General features: G+C 46.7%; 1 protein-coding gene across 5 annotated transcripts in view; it reads left to right on the top strand.

The window, feature by feature from the left end:
- LOC142585079 (uncharacterized) overlaps positions 1-17,680 on the top strand; it is a 185,401-nt gene that overhangs the window by 17,077 nt on the left and 150,644 nt on the right. For all 5 annotated transcript variants that reach the window (XM_075695581.1, XM_075695607.1, XM_075695589.1 and 2 more), the window contains exons 5-9: positions 8,301-8,661; positions 8,747-9,027; positions 10,036-10,127; positions 10,197-10,343; positions 15,142-15,721. In XM_075695581.1, the coding sequence (XP_075551696.1) occupies positions 8,301-8,661; positions 8,747-9,027; positions 10,036-10,127; positions 10,197-10,343; positions 15,142-15,721 (1,461 nt within the window). The remainder of the gene's footprint in view (positions 1-8,300; positions 8,662-8,746; positions 9,028-10,035; positions 10,128-10,196; positions 10,344-15,141; positions 15,722-17,680) is intronic.

The following is a 17,680-nucleotide window of genomic DNA, read 5'->3' as shown; positions in this document are numbered from 1 at the left end:
TGCCCGATAAGACCTTTTCTGTGCCTGGCGATCCCTGCCACGGCGGGAAGCATAGTAAAGAGCACGTCACCATAGGCAGCGGCATGTCAGGGATGGAGAAGCTTCGGCTTCTTGTGATTGAAAATCAATAAGCACGAGGTGTTTTAAGCGGGTGAAGTCGCTGCCAATGTAGTATGCGGCCAACACAAAAGTGTAGATCACGCAGTAGCTCTTTAGTGACCCCCGTAAACTTGACAGGAAGTTCAAGTCTCAAAACTGGAAGGTACTGCTTTTTGTGGATAACTGCGGTGCACTTGGTCACATCCATGATCTTGAGTCCATCCGCTTGGAATTCCTGCCGCCCAATACCACGAGTGCCCTCCAGCCCATGGACCAGGGCGTTATAAAAAAATTTGAAGGTGCTCTACAGAGCAGGCCTCTTGAGCCGCATTGTCTTCTGAGCCGACGCGGGCAAGCAGTACGCTGTTAGCCTTCAGTCGGCAATAAGCATACTTGCAGGTGCCTGGAAGGTGGGGACCCCTGTCACCCTACAGAACTGTTTTTGGCACGCTGGATGTGTTGTAACCGATGAAGCGGGTGCTGTGGAGGCCTAGGATCTGTCACCTTCCAATGTAGTTCCTACTGACGCCGAAGATGTTCGAGACTTTTGCAGTGGTGGCATTGCGATTTCAGACACCGTCTTATTTGACAGTGCTGTACTGACATGCGAACTCGACGATGACTAGATCATTAGTCAGGTTTCTGCTGCCCCGACAGACGATGACTCTGAATTGGAAGATGACGCACCATGAGCCGCTGCCGTCGCAAGCGGAGCTTGTACAAGCAGTGACTGTGCTTTCAGCCACCTATAGTGGCCACACGACCCTCTCAGAGATTCAGGCTGATCTGATTGCTGCTAAACGGAACAGCGTGCAACGGTGCATTCACGATTTCTTCAAGCCTACTGCCGAGCTCGAATAAGTGCGTGAGAATAAAGGATTTCTTTTTTTTGTTTCTGAATGTTTGTTCGGACACCTGCTTATTCGGATATTTCCGCAGTCCCCGTGAGGTCCAAATAAGCGGTTGTCGACTGTATTACCAAGATGATTGCGCCTGACCTTCAAGAACAAGCTGCCGATATTGGGCACGTCTTCTTGTGACATCTTTGACTTTGATGACCACCCTTTGGGCCAGACATCTGTCGTCACTTACCGTATCCATACTGGAGACGCCAGCCCCATCGGACGACGTCCTTATCGTGTGCCCCATGCTTAACGGCAAGTAATTCAGCGCGACCTTCCTGCAATCCTTGGGTGTCACCGATCGTACTAATAAATAAGGGTGGTAGCTGGTGCTTCTGCATAGACTACCATGACTTGAAGAAAGTCACGTGAAAGGACGTCTACCCTCTGCCGAGAATTGGTGACGCTCTTGACTGTCGTCATGGGTCTACCTACTTTCCACTGACCTACGGTCAGGATACTGGCAGATTTCTGTAGATGACTTGGACTGCGAAAAGACTGCATTCGTTACACTGGATGGAATTCAATTTGAGGCGATGCCATTTGGCTTGTGTAATGCCCCATCGTTTGAAAGAATGATCTACTCTCTTCATTGCAGCTACAAATGGTCCACATGCCTTTGTTATCTAGATGACATTGTTTTTATCTGACATTTGAGGGCCACCTTATACGCCTATTGGGAGTTCTTGATGTTTTCTGGTGAGCAGGCCTACAGAAAAACTCGTGAAAATGCAGTTTTGGCCGTTGTGAAATCACTGTGCTAGGCCACCTTGACAATGCTTTGGCGTACAGCCCGATCCCAACAAATTTTGTCGGGCAATATTTTCCAGTACCACATTTGGACAAAGGTGTCTGGAGCTTCGTCGGCCCATGTTCCTATTCTCGACGCTTTGTCAAGAATTTAGTCGACATTGCCCGCCCCTTAATGCAAATCCTGAGGAAGGACGTATCATTTTCGTGGGGTCTTGAACAAGCCGATGCCTTTCGCACACTCGCTAGATTACTTATCACCCCACCTGTCCTAGCCCATTTTGACCCGTCAGCGACCACTGATGTTTGCACCGATGCCAGTGGACATGGCATTGGCGCTGTCCATGCCCAGAGGCAACAAAGACATGCTAGCGTCATCCCCAAAGCCAGTCAAGTCCCTTTCAGAGGGCAAGTTTTCGATCACTGAATGCGAATGCTTCACTTTAGTTGGGGGCAGTCGCTAAATTTCGACCATACTTGTTTGGCTGCGCGTTTTTGGCCATCGCAGATCACCATGCACTAGGCTGGTTTTCCACCCTTAAAAACGCTCTAGACAACTTGGTAAGTTTCTAAGATTTCGCGTTCGTATCTGGTCTTACCTTCCCTAAAATGGTCACACGACGAAACCATGACACTTTTTTTCGCTTCTTGCAGCTGTGGTAATGATCTGCCAAATTGCTTCCCTTTGCACTTTTTGGCATTTCTTGCAGCCGCGGTAATGAACTGCCAAATTGCTTCCCTTAAGCGGGGACCAGGAAAGCAATTTGGCAGTTCATTACCGTGGCTGCAAGAAGTGCAAAAAAAGTGTGCCATTGTTTGATCGTGTGACCATTTTAGGGAAGGGTAAGACCAAATAAGAACACGTAATCTCAGCTTTTCACATTGGAAATGAGCAAAAAATTGTCGGTGATACATCTGTGTGTTTAACCAACAAGGGATGTGCTTACCTATCGGGTAGGTAAAAGATGATTAAAAAAACTGACATTGATGCACGGCTCTTCGGAGGAGTAGAAGTTGTGCATGGCGTCGGCTGTTCTCGTGCAGCAATATACTTTCGAGGTGTTATCTATGCACATCTCTTGGGAGGAGTGCATCAGAGCTTATGTGTGGGAATGTGAATTCGAATAAAGTACAGCTGAAAGCCTAGTGTCAGTTCATGTCTAATGCCTTCTCCTTGTGTGTACGTCGATGTGTTTTGCTGGTACCCCCTTTTTCAAGTTCTTTGGTCCTTCTTTGGATGCCGTCCCGCCACATGGGCCTGTCTTCAAAGCTTTTGTCTTGCAACTCTTGACCTTGTACAGTTTTCTGCCAGCTCAGTGAAATCTCGTACGAGATAGCTCCATTGGACGGTAGCTTGTCATTGTCCTTGCCACCTAGTGATATTGTGCATGTCGGCCGTTTGAAGCCCTACTTCTCCGATAAACTCTTCCCTTTCCTAGCGCCAAGACGGCGCTCCCACCAGCGGCGGTCATATGTTACAAGCTATTCCTGTACATTGGAGAAGGCGTAAGCAAGGGGATGAAGATGAAGATTGACGAAGTGCTCGTGTGGTTGTTTCACCATCTTGGCTTCTCTCTGCATATATTACCTAAATGCAGTTTCCCTTTTGTTTCGCCTAGTCTTATCCCCATCACAGTATTTTCTTGTGGCCTGCTGAAAAGGGTGCTAGTTATTGGTTGGCATGTACCGCCGATGTAGCAGTCGATGTGACGCTGATTTCATGGTGGAGTGGATAAGAAACGCAGCTTTATCTGTTGCCACTGCGCATAGAATTCGTGACACTGCGACAAAGCCTGGAGCCTGATGCACTAATTCAGAACAGTCACCAGGCTTCTATACATTCGAGTTAGTGTGAAATTTGTACTTTGTGTGGTGCACAGAATGGTGGTTTCTATGCATGCATTTTGAAGGCAGCATTAGCAACACTTTCATGCAGCATAGCTAAATGTTCTGGAGTGAAGCAAGAGGAGGGCTGAGGTAGGTCAACATAAGGCAACTAATGAGGTGGTTGGCAATCAGTTAAGCCAATGAATAAAGTGGCAGAAGTGTTCAGAGGTAATTAAAATTGACAACAAACAGCTGGCAAAGATCTCGCTGCTGCTGCAGCAGTCATTCATTGTAAAGGGAGGCATAGCTATCCCCTAATTTGTTTATGCTGCTGTAGTGGCATTATGCAGTTGAAAGGGGAGGGGGGGCTATGCGAAAACGCTGAACTGCATTGGGTGCACATTAATGAACCCCATGTGGTCAAGATTAAGCCAGTGCCCTCCACTATGGCAAGACTGCTTTTGGCATGTAAAACTCCAGTATTTCTTTTTGTTAATTGTAATCTTAGGCAGCAGTAGTGGCAGCTTTCCTAAATGCATTATGTCTTAGCAAAGGAGACTCCTTTAAAATGCAGCACCAGACGTCACCCAATTGCAATTTCATTGAATGAAGTTTCATATTTTGTTTGGTTTTTTTTCTGGCAGTGATTAAACCTTTTTCATATCAAACACTGAACACAGTTTTGAGAAACCAAACTACCTTACTGAATTGAAGACATGGGATGCACATGGTTTTTTCTAGTTTCTTCAAGAGCTCTCACCACTTCATCAGCTTATGCCAACTGCCTTCGGGTTGCTCATTACAATCTTGTTGAGAAATCTCATACAAATATCCTGGCATATTAATAACCGAGTGCGGCAGCATAATTTAGGCATGTACTCCTATATTCCGCACAGTTGTTTTTAAACCTCTGGTTTTGGCTGCCCTTTGGATTTTGTTGCCCTGGTATTCCCTACTCCACGATTATGATCATAATAAACTCAAAGCATCAGTTTTCTCATATAATGGTAGGGTTTCTGCTCAAAATTCAGCATTCTTGTGTTCTGGAAAAAGCGGATGTAAAAAAATAGCAGCCACACACGTTCAGTCAACTTCAAAGAACGATTTGGCACCAGACACCCAAATAGCATATTACAAATGCTTACCTTGTTTGATTGAGGTGAAGCCTCGGCATACTGATTTATGTACACTTTACATGCGTTTTTGTTGTTTTTTGACTTAAGATATTTTGGCTGCATGCATCATTATGCACTTGCGCTCTAGAACCAAGTTGCCATTTTTTGGATGTGCTGGTGCCAATCAAGTAGCAGTGAGGTGCCATGCGTGTAAAGACACTTGTGGTAATATGCGTTAAACAGTACGGTGTTCAATTTGAATGCTAAAGTAGAGAGTAGTTTTGAAACTATTTGTATCTTTCTCTTAGATATAAATCATTCAGTTTTGAACCCTGTGAAAAAGCCTAGTTTATTGTAGCATAGAGGAGGAGTTGCCTGCGTGTCAAATTTTGAGTTTAAAATACATGTGGAAGCATTGCAGAAAGCTAGCAAAAGTCATTTTTGATATTCAAATTGGAAAAGAAAGAATCACAGTTGCTCATCAGCAGTGACACATCACCGAGAACCCCGTGGCTTCTTGTGGCATGCAGAAAAGTGAAGGGATGTGCTGCGACTTGCATCATACCCGCCAACCACAACCTGCATGCATTTTCTCCTTGGGTGCTGTTTAGAGGCTTCTAATAAGAAAATTATAGAATTGTCGGAGTTGTGACTTCGCCAAGGTTGCTTCAGAGTGTATACTACTTGTACCCATTTAGCCAAACTGAAATTTCGGGGCAGTTGGCCTTTAAGATAAACATATTTCGGTTTTCTATTAATGTTTTCCGTGCAAACAACATGAAACGTTGAAAGACCTTTGTGCTGCCTTGTCTTTCAGTGTTTCGTCTCGTTTACACTGGAAACATGAATAGACGGTGATGTAAGCTTGCGTCTCTTGGGGCTCGCACACCACTTGCAACAATGTTTAAGGTAGGTAACAATGCAAGATGCAACTAAGGGGATAGCTGGTTTGCTTTCAGTGATTTGTAATAGAGCCTTCTTAACCCTTCGAGGGTCAAGACGTAAATATACGGCCCCTTGAACAAGTCCAAAAATGGTCGATGCCGTATATTTACGGTGCAGTCTGTATGTTTAAAAAGCACGCCAATTTCCTAACTTTTTCTTTTCTATCGTGTGCTGCCACTATGTCGGAATACAGTAAATTTTTTTTCGCACGGCTCCGTCTCTCGGTTTTCGTTGCATGGTTTGTTTTAGAGCTAGTTTGCTGTGGCGCGTCTATAACCAACGTTCGCGCATTGGCACGCGCGGGCGGCGGTTTGGCTTTTGTTTCGCAGGCGGTTCCAGCTTCATTCGCTTGCAAAACTAATGGCTATCCCGTTACTAATCACTGAAAGGGCTACCGCTTGTTTCTAGCTCATTTAGTGCCCACAAGGCTGCGCATAGGAAGGATGCTGCCATGCATGCGTTTCTGTTGCTTTTATTTTTTTTTTGGCCACTCGCAAAAACTAATTGCCTCTGGTTGGCGATAAGATGAAGATTAGCGGAAGTTTGTCACACGTTTTGCTTTTTTTGACGGGCACACAACCACACAGTTTCATTGAGTGCGCGCACCTACACAGTTCGATTATGCTATGGATGTACATATTAGTTTTAAGAGCAGGAACATTTGAGTCTTGCGAAATATTCTCGGGTGCGCATTTTCAAAGCCTTGAACTATGTGTATAACACTGCATCAAATTTTTAATGCTTATGTTTATTTCCTTTTTATTGTTATTCATGAATGAAGAGTACACATATACCAACGCAAAATATTTTTTTCTAATTTTATGGTCACTCTAGCAAAATTACGGTAATTTAAAAAAAATAAGTCCCTAAGAAGAATTGGAATCTGCAATAAAAAAAAAATCGACCCTGGGTGGTTGCATTTGGCGAAAAAAATCGTTCTCAAAGGCTTAAATTTGTCAAATTGCGAATTTGTTGCTTACACAAGATGCATGGAATCCGAACATGTGCTGTCTCTTCCTAAACTGTGGTTTCACTTTACATGCATCTGACCAAAGCCAAACTTCGTTTCTTGCATTACATGAGACCTAATCAGAATGCCATTGCTACCGTATTTACACAATGTAAGTCGACTCCTTTTTTTAAATTTGAAAGTCTGAAGTTGGGGGCTCGACTTACAATAGAAACCAAAACATGGCCCCGCCAAAAAAAGCGATACCAACTGGAGCTACAACGTAGTTACAATTTTATGTTTGCTCTATGGCCCTACCCGTCTCTTTTCGCTATCCCACGTGTTTGTTCGCTTTTCGGAAGGGTTTTTCAACATTTTTGAGTCTTACAGTGCATGCAACACTCATGGGGGAGTGTCGATAGTTGATGGAAGCGCCGCTGTTCTCATTTGCGGCGGCACCCTCAGAACGGCGGTGCTTGCGGGGAGTATCGGTAGTTCATGGAAGAACAGACACCGCTCGCGAGTTTCTCTTTCTCTTTCTCTGTGGTATTGGTTTGACGCGTTCCACTTGACTGCTGGCTACGTGCTACTTCTATGCTTCCCCAGTCGTCATGAGGGCTCCTGGCCCACTAATCTTTCGGCACTCGTTCACAGCAGCGTTCAAGAGGGCTGCCATCCTTTACGCCGAAGAAACAAATCACTGCGCAGCGGGCCGCAATTTCGATGTTTCTAAACGGGTGGTGCGAGAGTGGCGACTGCAGCGAAGCGAAATTTTCACCTGTGTGACGGCAAGTGAGAAATTTCCCACGTGCCGAAGTATGGACGCTTTCCGGAGCTGTAGGCTAAGCTTGCGGCGTACGTCGCTGAAATGCATGATCGGTCCCTGCCAGTGAAGTGCGACGTGGTCATGAAATAAGCAGAACGGCGGAGCAGAACCTTAATTTTAAGGTTCTGCTCTGCCGTGAGTACGGGCGGCTGGCGGCAGAAGACTGCGAAATTACGCCAACCGGACCTGTCAAAAGAGCCTCCCTGATGGCTGCGTGTGGTTGGGTGCATTTGGCGTGGGCTGCTGTTCTGCAAGATGTCCTGGTGCGGTCGTTTGCCAAATCTGAAATTTCGCTGGACCACGACGCGCTGTGGGACCGCAGCAATGATGACGATGGCAGCACTAGTGAAGACGTGTAGTCCAGTGACCATGTCAGCTACTAATAAATTTTCGCTATCAAATGCGCCCTCGGGTATGCTCTCTTATTTTTTTTTTTTTCCGGTCAAGCGATATGGGGGGGTCGACTTACATTCGAGTCGACTTACAATCATGTAAATACGGTATATGAACTCTGAGTTAGGTTTTGCTTAGTCTACATTTCTGCCTCTTGATAGCAGTGGCCTACTAGTTTGGCTCCAGCTTGTAGTCTAGCTTGTAGTCTAGCTTGTAATTTGTGCAGCTCCATTTGCTACATTGTTCCTTTTTAATGTGGAATTGCTTTGGATTTTTCTTGTATATTAGTTCGGAATTTGGTGAATTACATTTTATATTTGCTAGAAGGCATTTTTTTTTTAAATCTGCAAAGCTAGTTGCTAGTATGCAGCTAAATTCTCAGAGCAGTTCAGAAGCCCACAGATGGTTTACAGTGTGGTGATTTTAAGATTCCAATATGTGTGGTTCTAATGAATGTATAAACTGTGCGACTGAGTGTGGGATATTTATTGCAGCAACCACAGCAGCCGCAGCCGCAGCTGCAGCTGCAGCCGCCGCAACAGCAGCAGCAGCAGCCGCCGCCGCCACCACAGCAGCAACAGGCACCAGTGGCCACAAGCACCTGTGCTACGGGGGGTCTGGGAAGCGGGGCAACTGTTGGGGTAGGCGTTGGCAGCAGCGCTGGCGTCAAGACCTGGAGCAGCGTGACATCCAGCCAAGAGGGTGGTGGTCCAGAACGCAACTTCTTGGGCCATCAGTCGCCATTTTTTCCTCAGGAATTCCCCAAGCTAGCTGGTGGCGATGTGCCCATCGACGGGACCCAGAGGTCGGCGACAGACTCTCAGTATGGGCCTGGCCCCAGCCTGAGACCGCAGAGTAAGTGTAACCTTTTCCAAGTTGGTGCATGTGGAGTTGCATTGTTGTCAGATAGTTTGGGTGGAGAACAAAGTGTGTGTTGCAGTGGAAGGGACCTGGAGCCGGGGCACACTGCAGCAGCAGCAGCCGCCGCAGCAGCCGCAGCAGCAGGCTCCGGGGGGCGGCAGTGGAGGGGGTGGTGGCGGGCAGGGCTCTGGCCCACCCGGCGGCCTGCCTCCGAGCAGTGGCAGTGGCGTGAACGGACAAGCATCGTTTGCACCTCCGCCAAGGGGAGCCCTCCCCTCAGGTGTGCCGCCCGGTGGTGGACCTCCTCCTTCACCAGCACAGCCCTCCTATAGGCAGCAGGCGGTGCCACCTTTTGTACAGGTGGGTTGGCTTGTTTCATTTGCTCCACCCGGCAAGCTCCTACAGCGCAGCTAATAACACTAATGTATTTCGGGGGTTATTGGGCCGTTCATTGTATAAACTATGTTTTGTGGCAGGTGTTATTTTGTAGGGTTCAAATACATTAAAACTTCGTTTAACCGTACCTGCTTAAACAGCAGTTTCATTTTAAAAGTAGTAAAGTCAAATCTCAGACTCAGCGGCCATTGAACATAATGTGTTTTGTACCCGCATAAACTGTACCAGCTTACTGCGTACATATCGGTTAACACGTAGTGTTTTCACTTTTCGTCGCGCTAACATTGCTGTGCATCATCTCCATCGGGTCGCACGGCAGAACAAGCCTTAGAGCTTCATTACGGAAGGCGAATTCTGCCGCTTCATCACGGCAACACTGCGAGAGAAGGCCCACAAAGCGCATACGCAGTGAACCAGAAAAGAAGCAAAACAACTAGCACTTTCACCATCTTACACGACGAGGGCAGAAGAGCCTCTGATTGGCTGTCTGAGCAAGCGCTGTGGCTGGGCCAGAATCATTTTTTGTGGAGGGGGGGAGGGGTCGACGGCTCATCGGACGCAGCGCTGTCATGGTAGGGTGAGCGGGTGGATGGAGCCGCGTCGCCGGGTTTCCCCGTCACTGCAAGGGAAAGCCAACTTCCGGGGGCACTTTTCCGCCGCTTGACATTCGATATATTGGGAGTCGCTGCTATTTTTGTTCGATATAAGCATAATTTTTGCTATATATACTCATTGTAACTAAACCGTGTCCAGAAATTGTTTGAAATATAAAATAAGTATGTAAACGGGTTCGGTATAGTCAGGTTCGACTGTACTAGCCTGAATTTTCTCGTCATGGCACTCTATTCGGTCCAGTAACATTGCTGTAATTGTATAATATTCCAATTGCAAATCATTTGTTGTAATGATTGTGAGGCTACTTGAATTCCTGCTCTGTGAAACTTTACTGTTCTTTTACTAATTGACTAACAGGTTTATGGACGTGGATTTCCTGGAAATTATGCCCCAAGCTACTCTGGTGTGCCTGGAGGTGCTCGCCCACCCTATGCTTACTCAGATAGTAGGTACGTACAGTTGTTTGTTTGCTAACCATCAAGATTGTCATCTTTTGCCTACTTTTGTGGGAAACGTAGGGTTCGAGGCATGAGAAGTGCTCCTGATGAGGATGGCTACCAGCGGCCTGCAATCATCAGTGAAAAAGACCTTAAAGGATTCGATGAAATTCTTCAAAATGACTCCCAAGATGGCTGGGCAGCTGCGAAGGGAGACATTGACTACAAGTAAGTCTGATTATGAATTGAGCAAATATAAAAATTTAGTTTCTTCTTTTTGTTTCCCTAAAAGTTTCTAAAATGCTTCTAATTGTTTTATTCTGCTCTTTGCATTGGACAAGTAGTTCTGCATAGCAGTTTCAATAGGTGGAGCTTGGTGGAAGGGCTGCACTAAGCGCTCAAAGGCCAGTCCTCTGCCACCGTGCTCTAAAAGAGAATTGTAACGGGAAATTGTATCCAGCATGCGCCAAAGGATGCTCAAGAAAGAAAGCCTTGTTGCCAACATGTGGGCTTGCTAGTAAAAGAGAGCAAAACCTAAAGCATTCTGTCATCATCTTGGAATTGACCATCCATAGCCATGGATATGCGCAACCTCATTCATACATTTTGGAAAAAATTGCAAGAAAAAAAGTACGATTCGAAGTGAGTAAAATGACTCAACTTTAGTTGACATCTATGTAGTGCGTGAATCTGAAAGTATTTTTGCTAATTTTTTCTGAAATAGTATACTGTAACTTCAGGGCCCCTTTAAGGGGAGATGCGGGTCGAAAAACGGCGATTTTCATTAAAAAAGTCAGTTTTATGTTTTCGACTGTTTCAACAAGATTGATCCCTCCTCTTTCATATATAAAGAAATCAGAGCCGTAAATGATCGGTAAATTATAAATAAACTCGGTGAAAGCACTCGAGGTGGCAAGAAAAGGTGCAAATCTGGCCCATTTTCCAGCGCGTGATGCGTCAAATCGCGGCGTCGCAAGCCATTGGGCTTGTGCGAGGCAGTAGGCCTACAATTTTTCTCTCCGAGGTCGGCTTTGCCGCGTCACAATCTCTCCGGGAAGTAATAATAAAAACATTTCTCTGCCGAAACCAAGCGCTTTCGCTGGATTTCTAACTCATGTGGTGCGATTCCAGCCACGCCATTGGCTGCTAGCGCGCGACGCGGCCGCGGGTTGTCTGCTCTTTCTGCGACGCGCCGCTCTCTCGACGTGTTCCCAGGCTTTCAGGCATTTTTCTGCACCTTGTTTCGATGGATCCTGTGAAGAAACGAGATTTTCGATCTCGAAAGTATCGGTCGAAGCTCAAGTTCAAGGGGACTCGCCGCTAAGTCAAGCGGCGTGCAATGGAGACGTCCGCGGCAGCTAAGCCTAACCTAGGTGACGGCGACGTTTTCGACGGTTCAGAGTCGGCCGGCCGCTCAAGTTTCGTTGACAGCGCAGATGAATTCGTCAGCGCATCGGAGAAAAAGTAGATAATCTTCGACAATCAAGATAGGAGCTGCGAGGAGACGGCATGCACCTTTATCTGCGAGATCGGCGTCCGGAACGTGAGTGCCGCGGCATGTCCGGCGTGCGGACGGCGCGACCTTTTTATCAGTGTGTTGGCCGAAAAACGAAAACGACTCTCGTCGTTTTTGGGGTTGTGTTGCAACAATGCAGTGTGTACCACGTCCGTTATCTCGTCAACGTATTCGTCGCGGCGTGCATCTCCGGTAGACGACGCTAACGGTGGAGCGCGCCCTTCGGCCAGCCCAAGAGAGAGTTTCGCCGTGAATATGAAGGCAGTGGTTGCGGCGCGCGCATTTAGAGCTGGACACAATCAACTCGTTCGATTTTGTGCAGTTCTTGTTTTACCAAAACCGATGCACCATAAATCGTTCACCGCCATAACAAAAAGTGCACCTCGCTGCTGCAAAAGCAGTGGCTGAACTTGGAGTTGGCTCGGAAAGTAACAGCACAGGAAGTGGGTCAGCATGGTGCTCACGAAGACTCTATGAGAGAACAACATATGGTGCAGGTGAATTCTAAAGTAGTGCACTGGATCTAGATACCCTGGCCTGCATTATGTGCAATTTTTATACAGATTTCAGCGCTACAACACAAATAAGGAACATTTATAACTTTCAATCTTGTTTTTCTCAGTTTCATATTTTTGGCCAAACATGGCTTTTGTGCACGACATTTGATGTACTTATTGTAGTCCAATCAAGACCAAATTTGTGTGCATCATCTTTAAGATGTGTAGAATGCACTGATCTAGGTTTTAGTGCAACCAGTTCATTTTTAAGAATGGAAATGTTCAATACCCTTGGGTACCAGTCACTGAAAACGAAGCATCAGATATGAAATTCTCTCAAAAGGTTGCCTGTCAAGGGAATTGCATTATCTTTGTTATTAGCACTCACTGGAGTGTTGGGGACAAGAAATGCCATCTTGCACTGCTATATCATGCCAACTGCTAGGTCCAGTAGCTGCACAAACATGCACTGTTTCTCACTTATGCATGGCACTTAGGATATGAAAGCATCGAGCTATCCTAAAACTAAAGACAGATTTGTAATGAGGATATCAAGCTATATAAGTGGTACAATTTTCATTTGCCTAGCAATAATACTTAAAAAGAAAGGTTTCTGAGGAGCGTCTCCCCTTAAAGCACTGTGCTTCATAAACTTATAGATCCGAGCAATGTGGCATTGAGTAACAACAACCTCTTGTGCAAGGTGCTTTTACGTTGCTACACACACCTCTCCAGCACCCACATTGAGTGTGTTTTCAGTGTCACTGCAGATGTCCTGACAAGAAAACAAGGAAAAATTACCGAATTTCGACAAACAATTCATATTGAAGATAACACAACGTGTGTCAGGCCAGCTCTGTATCTGCAGAGGATGCATTAACAGGGCCAGGTCAGCTCATTATATATTTATTGCATTTGTGCAATGGTAATAAAAGTAGGAGGGAAAGTAACAATCAATTGCTTTGTAGTAATTTTTCAGTTACTTTCATGTTGCAGTAATTGGTAACCTTAATCAATTGCATTTTTGAAAGATTTGTAATCGGTGCCTTTTTTCTGTAATGTTTCTGTGTGCAGAAGGGGTCATAAAAATGTCTGAATTATTGGGCAATTTCATTTTTTTCTGAGTTGGCAATAGAAGATAGTTTTTTACCGTGTCGATATCTTCACATTGGCCACACTTTGCTTCATGTGCCCCGCCTTGAATTCAGAGCGTGCAAACGATCTCACACCTGGTGTACATTTAATTGGCTAAGGCAGTGGTTGGGCTCTGTGAAACCCACGCCCGCGAAAGAAAAGACAGGCGAAAAGTCCAGTAGTTCGAATCTTATCTACTATACTTTTAATATTTGAATTTGGTTCCGAAAAGAGATGTTTGAAAATGTTTGAAGATTCCATTGAATGCAAATGTTCTAATCAAATCGAATATATTCTGGCTGTGCAGGAGCAAACACTGTTTTCAGCATTTGTTTCTATCTAATCTAAAGATATATAATATATAATGCTCAACTTTGTGATAATATCCTGCTGGTTGCAAAACTTCGCCTGTAAAGCACACTTAGGCATTAAATATCTAAACTTTGGGAAAGCCAGCCTCTTAGTAGCAAGGGGCATGGGTTTGCCGACGGCGAGGGTGCACTTCTTGCAGCGAACTGCCAAATCTAGGATCAAGCATTATGTGGCATCCACATGGAAAAACCCTCCCCTCAAAAGTAAGAATGAAAGAGCCAACAACAAAAACACGCATATCTCCGCATGCATTGGAGCCCAGTTTAAAAGCCACACGTGTCAAAAACGGCACTCCGTCGCTTCTGTGTCTCTCTGAATGTACGACATAGTGCGCACCTTATAAGACGACCAAGGGTAATTCTTGGTGCCATTTCCCACCACCATTGCCATAGGAAGGCCACGCGTGATCCGTACGGCTGAAGAGCAGCATCAAGCGACATCAAGTACGGTCTCGGAGATTACGTGCTAGGTGGTAATCCCTGAGGCCTTGCCTTAGTCGCAGAACTGTGCCTCAGATTTAATTGCAAATGCTGATCTTGGAGGCTTCACTTAAATTGTGAGGTTGTATCAACGTCGCGATCATCACATCCATTTCGGCACCACTGTGCATGGCCCGCGCTTTTGTTGAACTTGCCTTTCAGACAGCATTGCGCTGTCCATGGCCCACAGACGTGGAATTGTTCATGGCACTTGGGATGGCGATCGCACCATGGATGCCACATGTTGGGCCGTGATTGAGCGATCGTCCGGGAATATGCATCCCTTGCTTTAAGAATGCTGATTTTGGTGCCACCTGACAGACATCGCGTACGGATTCGGCACCTGTTGTAGATTTACGCAAGGGGTCCGTAATCTCTATCAATTGCTTTCGAGTATATGAAATACGATGACTTTCGCACTCTGGACCGGACGAGTCAGCACCTACGGCGATAGCATGTGCTGCAGAAATGCTGCTGCATGCATAGAGTGCTGTTATTCTGCGTCCTGTGCCAAATTATGCGAAATCTCACAAAAGTGATAGTGTCTCCGAATACTGCTTTACGGCAGTGCTGCCACAGCTGATAGACACATGCGGCACACTTTGTACCGTCTGCAATGCAGTTCTATATCCTCGACCATGCTTGCCAAAGTAGGCTAATGAAATTTTGACAATAAAGTGTCGCTCTGCGACGGATTACCTGTCTGTGATGTCTCATTTTGCAACAGCGAAATTCTTGCAAAAGTGAATTTTTTTCGTGTTCTTTGCCGATTTCATTATTGTGAGGTTCAGCTGTGTTTTCCATGTCTGCAGTCTTTGAAAAACGTTGCTTTGGTTATAGTGCGTATATTCATGACTCTCACAGCTTCAGTTACAAACAGTTTACAGTTAAATCGGCTTATATGCTTTAAGCTGCAAAGGAAGAAAATGGTGGTGCATTGCAACTTACGATAAAGCTCTCATTAATTGCAAGACAACACTTTTTTTTTTTTTTTTTGTGGTCTTAGAAAGTACCTTTCTTTTTTGCAGTGCTAAGCTGGTGTTCAGTGATGAAGATGATGCTGGGGGCAGCAGTAGGGGTGCAGCTTCCAAAGGGTCTGACATTATGCCAGTGTCTGAAAGTGGCAAGCCTGTGGCCATGAAGGGTTCCGACAAAGGCGAGTGTAGGCCTCCGGGACCAGCAGGACCGAAGCTTCCCCCAAGCCGTAGTCGGGAGCCTGGCTGGGATGCGTCGTCTGGGCAACAGCCAGGCCAGCAGCGTGCTGGCCGAGAGCCACCTCCTACACAGGCCTCTGCTTACATGGACAGGGAGGAACGTGGGCGCAAGGCGTGGGGTGCCCCAGGGAGTGCAGAGCTGCAGCCTCAGCCTTCACCGCTGTCGCAGCAGTCCCAGCAGGCCCCACCTGCACAGGCAGCCCCTCTGCGCCAGTGGCCGCAATCCCCGCCGGGGCCACCACCTCCCACAGCTGCGGCACCCCGTGCTGCAACTGGTGCAACCCCAACCTTGGACTATCTAGCCAGGGGCACCCCTCCCACTGCTGCAACACCACCTGCCATGGCGACTGCTAACTTCCCCACAGGACGTGTAGGCCCTCCTATGCCCCCCCAGGTAAGCTAAAGTAAAATTGTTGCATCTTAAGAGGAGACACGGGTCTTCCGGCCCAAAAAATCTATAAAAAGTCGACTTTTTGTAACAATTTTTTTTTTTGAAGTCTAGACGTCCTAGAGAAGCTATTGCTGCAATAATGATGCGTCCTGATGTGTACTCATTTTATTATTGAGCTCTAAAGTCAGCTTCATCACCGCTTTCGCTCGCAAACGCCCCTCGCAAAGAGGCGAATTCAATGCCTTCGTCTACGCCAACCGTTACCCGCAGCGCGGCCATTTTGGAACTATTCAAAAGCTGGATTCTTCTACATTCCATTTTCAGCAGGAAAAGGGCACCAAGTCTGGCTACTATGAAGGTACACACTTTCGAAAAAAGGGTAATACTCACACGGCATTGGTGCCTTTGTACCACGTGGGGTAAATCCTGATCTCTGATTGGATGACCGGGAGTTTCGTTTCTCCGGCAATGTGAGACGCCATGTTAGACGTGGTTTGGACGCAGTCTAGTGCCCCATAGCAACGTCACGATGGCTGGCGGTCGACGCAAGTTCGCGACGGCTCATGCTTTCGGAAAAAAAACGCAAGCGACTTTCTCGGATACCCCAAGTGGCGTTGGATGAATCGGCAGTGACGGCGACCAGCACAGCGACATGCGCCAGCGAGCGAACAGCAGCTACCAAAGCTACGGCCGCGCATACGATGCCTGCGGCCAGCAACACGTCGAGGGCAACGAGCGTCGACACGTTTCTAATCACAGAAGCCGAACAAGTGGCCATTGAACGTCGCGCGGAGGAGGAACGACAGAAGCTGTCTTCTTTATCAGCTACCCGCCGAAAGCAGTTGCTTATCGGAGATTCCCCGGAAGCGGAGGCGAGCGGGACCATGTTTACGATTCTAAGCTTAGCGGCTCTAGATCACTTGCTTCGGTGCGCGAAATGCGAATTTTGCCGTGGCCCTTTGAAAGTGTTAAAGGGCGACGGGGAATATGGAGTGGCCGTCAAACTGGTGGTGAACTGTGCCATTTCCGGTGACATAAGCACCGGATGGAGCTCGCCAAGAACAGGTGGGAATACGACCTGCAACCCTTTCGAGGTGAATGTGCTCGCGGCTCGTGCTATTATGAGTACAGGCAACGGACAGACTGTACTCAATGATATTTTCGCAGCTCTCAACATTACCTCTCGTGGTATGCATACCAAAACATAGCAAGACTATGTAAAAGCTAAGATGAACCCCGCCGCCCTGAACGCATCCGCGGGTATTATGACCAAGTGCGCGAAAACTGTGAAGTCTATTTATTCTGAACTGAACTTTGGGAATCCTGGAAACGTAGCAGTTTCGTTTGATGGGACTTGGCTGACTCGTGGACACCAGTCACATATTTGTGTGGGAACTGTTATAGAAATTTTTTCTGGCTATGTGCTGGACTTTCAAGTTCTGTCCAACTTCTGCCTGGGATGCGAGCTCGGCCCCAAAGATGATGACCCCGAATATAGTAAATGGCGAGTTCAACATAAATGCCAAAAGAACACTTCGAGCAAGCCTGGCGAAATGGAGGTAGAGGCTGCGAAAATTCTGTTTGGTCGGTCATTGGAGAAACATGGACTCCGATACACAACTATGTTGTGTGATGGCAATAGCCGCGCTTTCAACAGCCTCCAGGAGGAGAAGGTATATGGCTACATGGAAATTTCGAAGGAGGATTGCGTAAATCATGTGCACAAACGGATGGGTGCTGGACTCCGAGACCTCCTGCAGAAAAATAAAGGAGGTAGGCCAAGCCTTGGTGGCAAAGGGAAGCTCACAGGTGAGCTTGTGGCAAAGCTCACAAATTATTATGGCTGGGCACTCAAGGAACACCAAGGGCATATTGATGAGATGGAGAATGCTGTCCTTGCAACTTATTACCATGTGACTTCTACTGATGCAAAGCCAAATCATTCACGGTGCCCAAAGGGCG

Source organism: Dermacentor variabilis, chromosome 1 (assembly GCF_050947875.1).
Source record: "Dermacentor variabilis isolate Ectoservices chromosome 1, ASM5094787v1, whole genome shotgun sequence".
Lineage (NCBI taxonomy): Eukaryota > Metazoa > Arthropoda > Arachnida > Ixodida > Ixodidae > Dermacentor > Dermacentor variabilis.
Note: the sequence above shows the minus strand (reverse complement) of the source record. Positions and strands in the feature narration are given on the sequence as shown.